The sequence below is a fragment of the Hippocampus comes genome, unplaced genomic scaffold (genome assembly GCF_001891065.2).
Source record: "Hippocampus comes isolate QL1 unplaced genomic scaffold, H_comes_QL1_v1.1 scaffold68, whole genome shotgun sequence".
Classification (NCBI taxonomy): Eukaryota; Metazoa; Chordata; class Actinopteri; order Syngnathiformes; family Syngnathidae; genus Hippocampus; species Hippocampus comes.
Window position 1 is genome coordinate 2712535 of NW_017805625.1, and position 10742 is coordinate 2723276.

A 10742-nucleotide genomic window follows, 5' to 3' on the forward strand; every position below is an offset into this window, starting at 1 on the left:
ATTCGCTGAAGGCTCTGGTGTTTGGAGTCTGGATTGTACCCAAAGATGCATGATTCATCACTGATGATGACCCTCGGGCTATTACATCGATGGGGAAAGCTCCTCGTTTGGGTTTGAATGATTATCTGTGGCAAATCCTGGGTCTTTTCTGACACACCTCAAAGCAAACTTTACATCCAAGTAGGATTTAGTTAAGCGAAAACAGTTCAAGGAAGACAAGATGAACATCTCTGGATAAATTGTCTGGAAGTCTTGCTTTGGTGATCTCTAGTACTGTCAGCTCTCCAAGTAGGATTTAGTTAAGCGCAAACAATTCAAGGAAGACCAAATGAACGTCTCTGGATAAATTGTCCTGAAAGTCTTGCTTTGGTGATCTCTAGTACTGTCAGCTCACGCGTTATCTGTGTTGAAGACAGAAACAGCAGAAATTGAGTTGTCACATTGAATTGAGAGACACTTTTACCTCACATGCTCTCTTGGTTTTCCTTTCAGTACATCTTATGTCCTGCTCACCCATCCTCCCCTAAATGCTGGTACCTTTCTCCTCCACCTGGAAGTCCTCGGGCAGCAGGTTGTCCTGTCTGCTGCCCAGGCTAAAGGCCAGGAAGGCAAGGATGAGCGAGTCCATGATGCTGATGATGGCCAAGATGTAAGCCCAGCGCACCGTGCAGTTGCCCAGGGTGTATTTGTCGGTCCGTTGGCCGCACATCCGCTTCACCTCCTCTGAGTCCCAGCCGTCAGGATAAATCATGCAGCCGATCACCATGCAAGCGCCTAATAGAGAAAGGGGCGCAGGAGGGCGATGACCTTGAGGTGAGTTGAGGATTGATGAACTGAATGGATGAATATAAGTTGTATCGGGTACATCTTTGACATTTGTAATCTGTCCATCGTGATTTTTCTGTCGCACTTCGTTATAGTATGACGGAGTGAGAATGAGTCTGTTCCATTTGAATTTGGACAAGAGACCAGTTTAGTCAGTCGCTAGCCACATACAACAACAACAACAAAAAAAACCCACAACTTGTATTTAACTTCCATTCATCCATTTTCCGATCCGCTTATCCTCACAAAGGTTCCGGTGGGTGCTGGCGCCTCTCCCCCGTGTTTAACTTTACAGTCGAAATTACTGACATTTATGGCAACAATGTTAGTTCGTGCAACAAAGCAAGCAGGTTAGTTTTAAGTTGGTGTTCAATAAAAAGGGGAACGGGTCTGTAAACCCTTGTTTCTTCGCTGCGAAATGCAGAAACAACAATTCTTGACAACAGCAAAACTTAAAACATGAAGTTGAATTTCCCATTTTAAAATACTATCCACGTTTGTTACACTGGAAGTTTTAGTTCACCCAATATTTTTTACAGTGAATACAGGGGATAATGTTGTGACTGTGTGTCTGCTTTTATTGTGCTCACTGACTGGAGGCCAGCTGCATCCAGGCGCAGATCTTGTACACGCTGCCGGCGTTGCAAAAGAAGAAGAGGCTGAAGCACACGATGCTGCCCACCACCAACAGCATGGAGATGCCCACGAAGAACATGGCCGTCTTGAAGGCCCCGGACGGGATGGAGCCGAAGTCAAGGGCGCTACCTTTGCAGGTGAGCTCCGAAGTGAGCGCGTTGCCGATGCAGTAGTGGAAGAGGCCAAAGTAGCCGGCCTGGGGCGTGTTGACGCTGTCCCCGATCCAGTAAGGTTGGATGAACACCACCACCGTGATGACTGCGAAGGTGATGGTGAACGCGGTCCACAGCACGCCCACCGCTCGGGCGTTGCGCACGTAGTTAGTGTGGTAGATCTTCGCCGCTTCCTGGGCTGGCAACATGGTCACCAACTTTTAAAAATGTCTGTTACAACAACAGCCCCGAAGGCAAAGAAGAGATAATACCACCCACCGGAGAAGAGTTGCAATTTAGAAATGTCCCATTGGGTGCCACTCATGTATGATTCATTGTAAAATGATAACTTGCCAGGTGGCGACTAGGCTCAGCTGATACTTTCAGTCACAAGGTATTACTTTCACTTTCGTTAAGTGACATTAATATTAACACAATGTTCTTAAGCCTTTCTTGCGCCAATAAGGCATATCGATACTGTATTTTTTTTTATCTCACAGGAACACCACCCCGAAAAAATATGCAAAATCGATCTTGCCTAAATCTCCTCACAAATGTGCTCACGGCGGAATGTGTGTCTAGTTGAACACAAAGCTATTCTGCTTTAATCGTGACTTGGATGGAAAATAACACACTGCTCACGCAGGCGGATTCTACGACAGCACAATTATTACGAGCCAGTTATGTGACGTAAATGTATTTTGACACGATGACCACTAGGTGACAGTACAGAGCTGGAAAGTAATGCATCAGTTTGTACGTTCCTGCTAGAACTGTATATCAAGAGATTCGAAAGCAAAGGCAACGACAGGAATAAAGCATATAAATCAAAACATGATTCCTTTCGTGACGTTTAGTAACCCATTTTATTGTTGATACTGCAAGGGCAGACAGTTTACAATGCCCATAAAATCCACATACCGAAGTTACTGTTTAATCTTAAATGGAACTACTTTTCTAGTTTCCTGTGTTGTGTTCAATGTAATGCGGATTTGTTATCATATTGCCTCGAAGAAGCCCCTTGAATGCATAATAACGATACACTTGAACTACAAACAACCCCCAAACTGTAATCAGCCAATGCTTCCCCACAATAACCCTCGCGGATGATGAGCCTGATGTTCCGCCTGGGAATTGACTCACAATATTTACGATCCTTCTAGTTTACTTCATATATTTGTTTACACCAGGTCGTTTGGTGAAAGTGTATCATATTGATGTGTAGCTCTGCACAGTGCACGTGTACTCGAGTGTAGGCACCGACGTGTCAATACACTTAGCATTATTAAGTGATGCTCCCCACCAGTGCGAGAGGGAGGCTGTTTATAATCTTTTTTTTTTTTTTTCCTGGAGCGGCAATCCAATTTACTCATAGAAAATGGAGTCGGGGATTTGTGCGTGAGTGTGCGTGTGTTGTGTGCAAATGGAAACAAGTTTAGGATTTATTTCTTTGCTTACTTGTGTTTTTATATTGCCATGTGCATGCTCAGCTTTCTCGACAGATAAATCAAATATATCGGTCCTCATGAGAGAGAGCATCTTCACAAAAAAAAGAGTTTTTTTTTTAATCACAAATTTTTAACATGCATTCTTGAACATTCGCGGGTGTGGCAGATGAAGAATTCTCGTTTGCATACGTGTCGGGACTCGAATATGGAAGATTCCTCAAGACCACAGAGGAGGAGCAAATCGAGAAGATTCTTTGAGACCACAGTGAGCGAGTCGATGATGCTCACCAAGTTGGAATAAACCACAAAACCATTTGTAAAGGAATGTGGATTTCCCTGGATCATGTCTAAATAAAGAACAGCATTGTGGAATGTGGTGAAAGCAAATGACCTGAGAAAACGTCAATCAAAAATTTGTGCTGCAAGGGGCCACCATAACTTTGAGCTGTTTCATTTTACCAAGACGTTTTGGACACTTTTACGGGAACAGTCCTCGACTGTGAAAGAAAATTGGAGTACCCAGACAGATCGTACGCAAGCACTGAGAGGACATACAAACTCCACACAAACCCAAAATTGAGATTCAAACCCTGAGTCCCATACTATGAGGCCGACCCTGGTAATCATTACCCTAGCGAGCTGTCTGGAAGTTTCTTTTCTTTCCTTGATTTGGAAATAGAAAATATAGCAACATGCAGCGGTCACACCAGAATGTGCAAGACATACAAACATGCAATAAGCAAGGCACAGGGAAGACAACTACGGCCTCGAATTCTGGTTGAATCCACTCGCAGCGACATCACTCAACATATTCCCAATCACTTAAAGGCAATGATGTCATGACATTGCTTCAAACACTTACCATGCATATGATGTGTGATGTCGCCCCTGTGCTGAGAAATTGAGAGCAAATCTGGGCACCTTTTTTTGGTAATAACAAAGAAAATGAATAGTAGGAATTCAGATTACTAAAAAGCGTCTCACAACTCGCAAACCTCAGAAAAAAAAAACAATCAAAACTTAAAGGACCACAATATGCATCATATACAGTGCCCAGCCAGTCCACCAGCTCATTCCTTTGGACTCTACTAAAATCTCATCTGATACAATCATCTGATTCTCAAGGTAAACAATCTGAGCGGTAACTAAAGTGCATGCATGTGTGATATGTAACTCAAAAGGTTTATATGTTCAATCAAACCAATTTCCCTTGCATAAGGATGTCTGATATAAATTGTGCACTTAAAGTTAAAATCAAAGTGCAGGAATGTTCAACTAAGGGCACAGTTGAAATATTTAAAAAAAATAGCCCAACATTGAAACTTCAAAATTTAAACACCATAGAGGTCATACAAATAGTTAGCAAACATATTTTTATCACATACAAATGAATTAGCTGTCTGTTTTGCTCTACGTTGGTCTGTTTTTTTTGTTTTGCTACCTCAGAAGGCTACTAGTAATAGCAAGTGTGATGATGACCTTTAGACCACAACTGGAAGTTGTTGCGACCTAGCATGATGACAAAAGTGGGTCTTGTATCAGAATGCTTGAATGTAACAGAATGTTCACTGCAATGTCGACTGTGTTCACTCTTCATGTGAAGAGACGAATTTCCCAGGCGCACACAATAATCTACCTCCTCATGTTTGTCATCACATCCGTTTCCAAATGGCTGTAAGCAATTAGTTGCTTTTACGCTCGGAGATATGGCGCTGAACTTATTTTTACACTTGCGCCGGCTGTCACGATGCAAAGTCAACTGGCCTTCAACAAGCCTCCTCCACTTGTCATGCATCATCAAAGGGTGAGTAATTTTATGTGAGTTGTTTTATTTTTTTAATATACAAACTGATGTCACATAAAGGATTTGATGTATGGTTCATCGAGCTTTAATGATGATTTTTTTGTCGCAATTTTCGGTGGAGTGATTGTTTGGTACATGTGAGGTCAACGAAGCATCTAAATATGGATTGTGTTTCAAAGGTTCTGCTATATTTATTTAACCCCGCTTGACCACAGCAAATTATTGTATTACGTTATCTGCATTTTGGCTAAACCGTGAACGGCCAGTAAGTGAAGTATTTTGCAGATAAACAATTAGGAAATCTATGGATCTGCTTAATTAAACCCAACTAGGTCAATTTTGCTTTGTTTTCTTTCATACAACTCCTTAATGGTTAAAAAAGAAAAACTTTCATTCAAGTTCTTCTGATCTAGTTTCAGGACTTAAATCGGAAATGTATGCAGAAACAGGAAGTCACACAGAGTTGACAAACTTTCAAGCTCCCTAGTTCTCTTTCTATCCCCTTTGGACCTATCTGGTGTGTCAACACAAAGAGGCTTTTCTACCGGCTCAGCATCTCCTCCTGCATGGCTGCTTTAAAGACTGTTTCCATAGAAACGAGGTGCAGAATCCCCTCAGAGAAACAAGACAGGACGATGGATGGGAGTATGAGTATTTTTGCACAAAATTACATCAAATTTACACCTGCCAGTCAGTTTCTGTTGATCTTATTAGACAACCCCAACACAGATTTGTTGTCAGCTATTTTTAAAATCTGAAATTGATGCTCTGGAGTGAATAAAACAATCCACTGATGCAACTTTGAAACAAGTCGTGCAATTGTCAACAGCAAGCCAGCGATTAAATTGTATTAACATCACTGAATGATTCAGTTGGCCCCCACTCCAAATATTATGAGTTGAAGTGCTTCCTTTTGGTTTCAACAGTATTTCACTTTACCACCAGGAAGATGGTGTTTCTTTTCTTTATTTCGTTTTTTTTTTTTGAAGTGGTGTAAAGCTGAACCTTACCATGCCGAGCGGCATTTCTTGAATATTGCTCCTCTTGATAAGCAAAACTAAATTACCAAAATGGTAAGTATGACGATTTGTTGTACTGATTTGAATCTCCATCGAGAATGAATGGTTGTTTGTCCACACAAACACCGTCATTGATCGCTGACCAGTACAGGGTGAATCCCGCTTCTTGCCCCAAGTCAGCCGGGATCGGCTCCAGTACTCCCGTGACCCTAGTGAGGATTAGCGGTATAGAAAATGGAAGGTCGCCACAGTCCAAGCTTGTAGCTACAGCTGTGGGGGACTTTTGGCCTCCTCGTCTGTGTCATGTGACACAGATGGACTCTATTAGTCTTTTGTGAATGAGAGTGAGGAGGACTTGCCAAGAGTTTGTAGCTGACCATCAGGGAACAACTACTCTTTGTTGACTTTGTACTCTGAACACACGCACATATAGACACACACACGCACGCACACACACACACACACTTCTTTGTAATAGGGTAGTAAGTCTCTCAATGAGTGAGACTGCTGAGGCCACTGCAAGCCACTACGATCTGCCCTGCAGCCGTTGAACCAGCCGCCACACATTGGCAAACCCAGCGGGGGGCGTCCGAGGCTGGGCAGATATGGAGCAAAGTGTGGGTCAGCTTGTGCCCGATGGCACGAGAGCGGGAATGTTCGTCCATAGTGGAGTGTGTTTATTACTCAGTACTGTGCTGATATCTGACATTAGGGTGGGATGAGCAAACACGGGTTTGGTTTCATGCAAAAAAAATGGACAACTCATGAATCAACCTGATTCATAAAAGACCTGCATTATTTATTTATTTAAAAAAATAGTAACTGTTGATAACTACAATATACAACTGGCGGCCCAGTGGTCGAGTGGTTAGCGCGTTGACCTCACAGTGCAGAGGTTGTGGGTTCGATCCCCGCTCCGGCCTTCCTGTGTGGAGTTTACATGTTCTCCCAGGGCCTACGTGGGTTTTTTCCGGGTACTCCGGTTTCCTCCCATATTCCCGAAACATGCCTGGTAGGTTAATGGAACACTCTAAATTGTCCGTAGGTGTGAGTGTGAGTGCAGATGGTTTGTCTCTGTGTTCCCTGTGATTGTCTGGCAACCGGTTCAGTGTGTGCCCCGCCTACTGCTCGAAGACAGCTGGGATAAGGCTCCAGCACCCCCCGCGACCCTTGTGAGGATAAAGCGGATCGGAAAATGGATCGATGGATGGATGCAAACTAGAACAGGGGCGGGTTCATGATGTGAATGTGAGTGTGATTTCTTCCTCTCACCCAAAGTCGGATACGATAGTTTTAAGCTCACCCATGACATGAATGAGGATAACCTGCATAGAAAATGGTTGGATGGATATTGCATCTTTTGTTTTGTTTTTTTAATACAATCTTGTATTAGACCTAATTGGATTGCGCATTTGTACCTCGTGAAATGTCTTTTGAAATTTGATAGTGTCACTTTATATTTTGCGTGCAGGGATGGCACAAAGGTGAACAGGAGGCGTCATACTGCCAAGATGTGGCGATGAGGAACTGCAGTGCTTTCTGCCATCTGACACACACTTAAATCTAAAACACATAAGCGGCTCCTCTGTAACACACCATTCAACGTGCGCAGTTGCGCACACACACACACACACACACACACACACACACACACACACACACACACACACACACACACACACACACACACACACACACACACACACACTCATTAAACCCGGCAACGTTTGCCCCGGAGGGGATGACAGGAAAGTGAAACAACTGTTCTTGATTCAACATCCTCGGCTCTCACTTGGCCATTCATTTGAGTCAGATGAGCGCCAATTCAGGCAGTTTTGTTCCGGCGGAGAGTATGGGAGATTAGCTTTAGCAGCTTCAAAGCCAAATATGGAAAACGCATGTGAGGGATTATAGAGACATCAAAGAATAAAGATGGGGGGAATACATTAGGGTGCAGTCTCAGCTTCCATCTTTCGCTCGTGGCCTCTTTTTGAGTCGCCCTCTCAAGGGGGAGAGGAGAAAAACGTTCCATAGCTGGTATTCAACACTCAATGGACTAATCTAATGTGATTGACAATACCAAATATTCATTGATAGAGTGTTTTATAATCTTTATTGAACCCAATTATGGACATATTTTATGTTGGAAAAATTCTATCGTGCACCACCAAACAAAAATATGTATATACTCAAATAATTATGATTACGTCTTAGTTTACTTACACATTTGTTCAAAACAAGGCAAATGTTTTGCTCAAAATTAGTTGAGGCCTTCAAGATGACATCTGCAGACAGAAGACCCTGCCTAGAAATACTGTCTGTGAAGAAAATGCCCAGAACCGATCACGTAAGGCAACTTGGGCAGAGTGCCGCATTTAAATGATTGAAAAATTGCCAAGAATACAAAATGGGATTTTATAACAGAGAAAAGTCAAGTCATTGTAGCCACTCTCAAACACTGTGGGCGTGTCTGCCGAATGTGCTGAAACCACTTCGCGATCAACTCTTAACTGTCAATCAAACCTTACTACTGCATATAGCAGCGTATACACGATGAAAACGATGGTAGCTTACTTAATACAAAATCATGTTCGGAGGCTCACCTTCAAAATTTGACTACAATCATTAAATAAGCACACGGCCCACCGCTTGCCGACTTACGTCACTGCAGGGCTCCAGTTCTGATATAGTGGGAGGGGCACTACAAAAGTGCCGTTATTGGATCTCAGCTGTATAATCGTGTGGCATGTTTTCAGTGAGCCAAGATGAGATTTTGCATCCACTGGGTGCTTTGGACATTTGCAAAATAACTATAAGATGATTTGTGATGGCAAAATTATGACTCTAAGTCTCTAGCTGGAGGAAGTAAATGCAAACTGCACAGGATTGCCGTTCACGATAGAGCCCAGAGGCAACAGGAGGTTTTGCTTTTCTACATTATGAACATATATTGACTAAACATATCTCCAGCACACCTTGGAAATAAGGATTAGGCAGCACATTGTAGCAATTACAAAACTCAAACGTTTTGGGGATTTTTGCAACCCACACTGTTATGAAATGTGCTTTTCTGAGGAGGTGGCATTCAGGGTAGTGGTTTGTTATGTTTAAGAACATGCCCCAAGAGGAATAAATTAAACTTGGTGATCAAACAGAGCTACATCCTTATGTAACTACCTTGTGTAGCTCACAGGACAATAAACTACTGTATACTAATGTTATGTTGTCGTGTGTGTGTGTGTGTGTGTGTGTGTGTGTGTGTGTGTGTGTGTGTGTGTGTGTGTTGGCCGTGGCTGTTGTGCAGGCCGCCCAGTTCCTAGCAGCAGATCTACGAGGATTGAAGCTTTATCCTCATAACTGGATGTTAATCTTGTGCGGAATCCAATACTGCTTCCGGGGAACGTCGCCCGTGTAGCACTTACATAGCCACCTGGACCGCCGTTCAGCACCCACCAAATCATAAGCTCCTCAAGCATGCAAACTGAGCTTATATTGCTGCTGGGCTACGTTTTATAACATGCTATCATGGTTAAAAAATGTATTATATTACACACTGCTGAGGAAGTAACACTTAGTACCGTAATGGAGTTTATTTGTAATGCTGTTATTTCCATCACTGAGCATGACTGTTGATGTGCCCTTGAGCAAGGCACAGAATATATAATGGCTCCCTGTTCAATTGAGAAGCATTCATGATACGCACAGATATAGAATTTAGTTAGCCTCTTGGGTTATTGTTACACGTCTTTAAAATAGGCAAAATCTTCGTTTTTTAATACCTTGGTAAGTTTTAGAATTGTACAACTTCAGGAGCATTCAAAAACAAATTGTACATTTCAACATTAATGCTTAAACGGAAAAAAGACGCCAGCCGGGAAATTGAAAAGACAAAAGAGAAAGGACTTCCTTTTCTGAACATTTTTACTCAGCAGGAGGAAGTGGCGCTGCGTGTAACTTCCGAGCAACCCAAGACAAATATAACTCCATATTCTGTAAAAAGATAACAAGCAAGGACATAAAGTGTGTCTGAGTTTGGACTTTTAACCTCGGACTGTTAAGACCGTCATTGAATCACCGTGCCTTGTTGTCTGCAGTGAAGCAACTCTAATAGCACAGCCGGTCATTTTATAGTGTCGGGGTGGTCTCACTCTGTGGGCGTGTGTTGCTGGGCGGGGCCGTGATACGAAAACACTCCAGCAGTTGGTCGAAACGCCTGTCAATCAGATGTAATCATGATGCATTCAGGGATCGTCAGTCATTTATCCAGAGAAGGAGTTGAAAAGTTTGAATGTTTGATGACAGGATTCTTGTAAATCACGTTTGTGTTTCATAACCTCACTACTTACACACAAAGTGGTACAGTACTGTCATTTGGAGATGTATTTGTCTCATCTCACTTTCCTTTTCACATCGCAGTTTAATTTTGCGGCACAAAAAAAGTGTATAGAATGTACCATGCATAAATCTTATTTTTTGAGAAGTATCCCCCCAAAAATGCTAAAAACGGTGATGAGAGACGATTTCAAATGATGTCCGGATGCATTGCGCGTGAGTAAAATAATTCCCACAGTCAGTGAATGCAGCATTCTCTGGTTGAGTTAATGGACTCGCCTTTCAATCAGCCTGCCTTGTACCACTCGCAGGAGCGTTACTTGGATTGCTGTGTCCCGGCGCGATCAAATGTGCAGCAGACAACATGTAGCCACGGGGACTCAGTGAGACTAACGCTGTTGTCACATAAACAGGTTCAAGTCTGCAATGTGGCGGACGCAGACGACTCGGACAAGATGAGCTCCACCGCGGGGGTGAAACAGACAAGAGTTCGGGAGAGGCAGCCGTTAAAAGGCAGGACTTGTAG

General features: G+C 42.9%; 1 protein-coding gene across 2 annotated transcripts; it reads right to left on the reverse strand.

Annotated features, from left to right (window-relative positions):
• Positions 1-299: 299 nt before the first annotated feature.
• On the reverse strand, positions 300-3195 carry lhfpl5a (LHFPL tetraspan subfamily member 5a). Of its 2 annotated transcripts, XM_019880573.1 has the most exons (3): positions 1420-3192; positions 538-774; positions 300-401 (listed from the first exon to the last, which is right to left on the reverse strand). In XM_019880573.1, exons 1-3 carry the CDS (start codon positions 1820-1822, stop codon positions 391-393), a joined length of 651 nt encoding a protein of 216 aa, XP_019736132.1. In that variant the 5' UTR covers positions 1823-3192; the 3' UTR covers positions 300-390. The 2 variants fall into 2 exon arrangements, with proteins under 2 accessions (XP_019736132.1, XP_019736131.1); XM_019880572.1 differs by lacking the exon at positions 300-401 and having other exon boundaries at positions 415-774; positions 1420-3195.
• Between the last annotated feature and the right edge of the window lie 7547 nt (positions 3196-10742).

What these genes read in the sequence shown, in the direction of transcription:
- lhfpl5a (XM_019880572.1), bottom strand. Translation starts at nt 1,822, where the DNA reads ATGTTGCCAGCCCAGGAAGCGGCGAAGATCTACCACACTAACTACGTG. An exon ending in CTGGATGCAGCTGGCCTCCA is followed by an intron (nt 775 to 1,419) that starts GTCAGTGAGCAC and finishes TTTCTCTATTAG; the next exon opens with GCGCTTGCATGGTGATCGGC.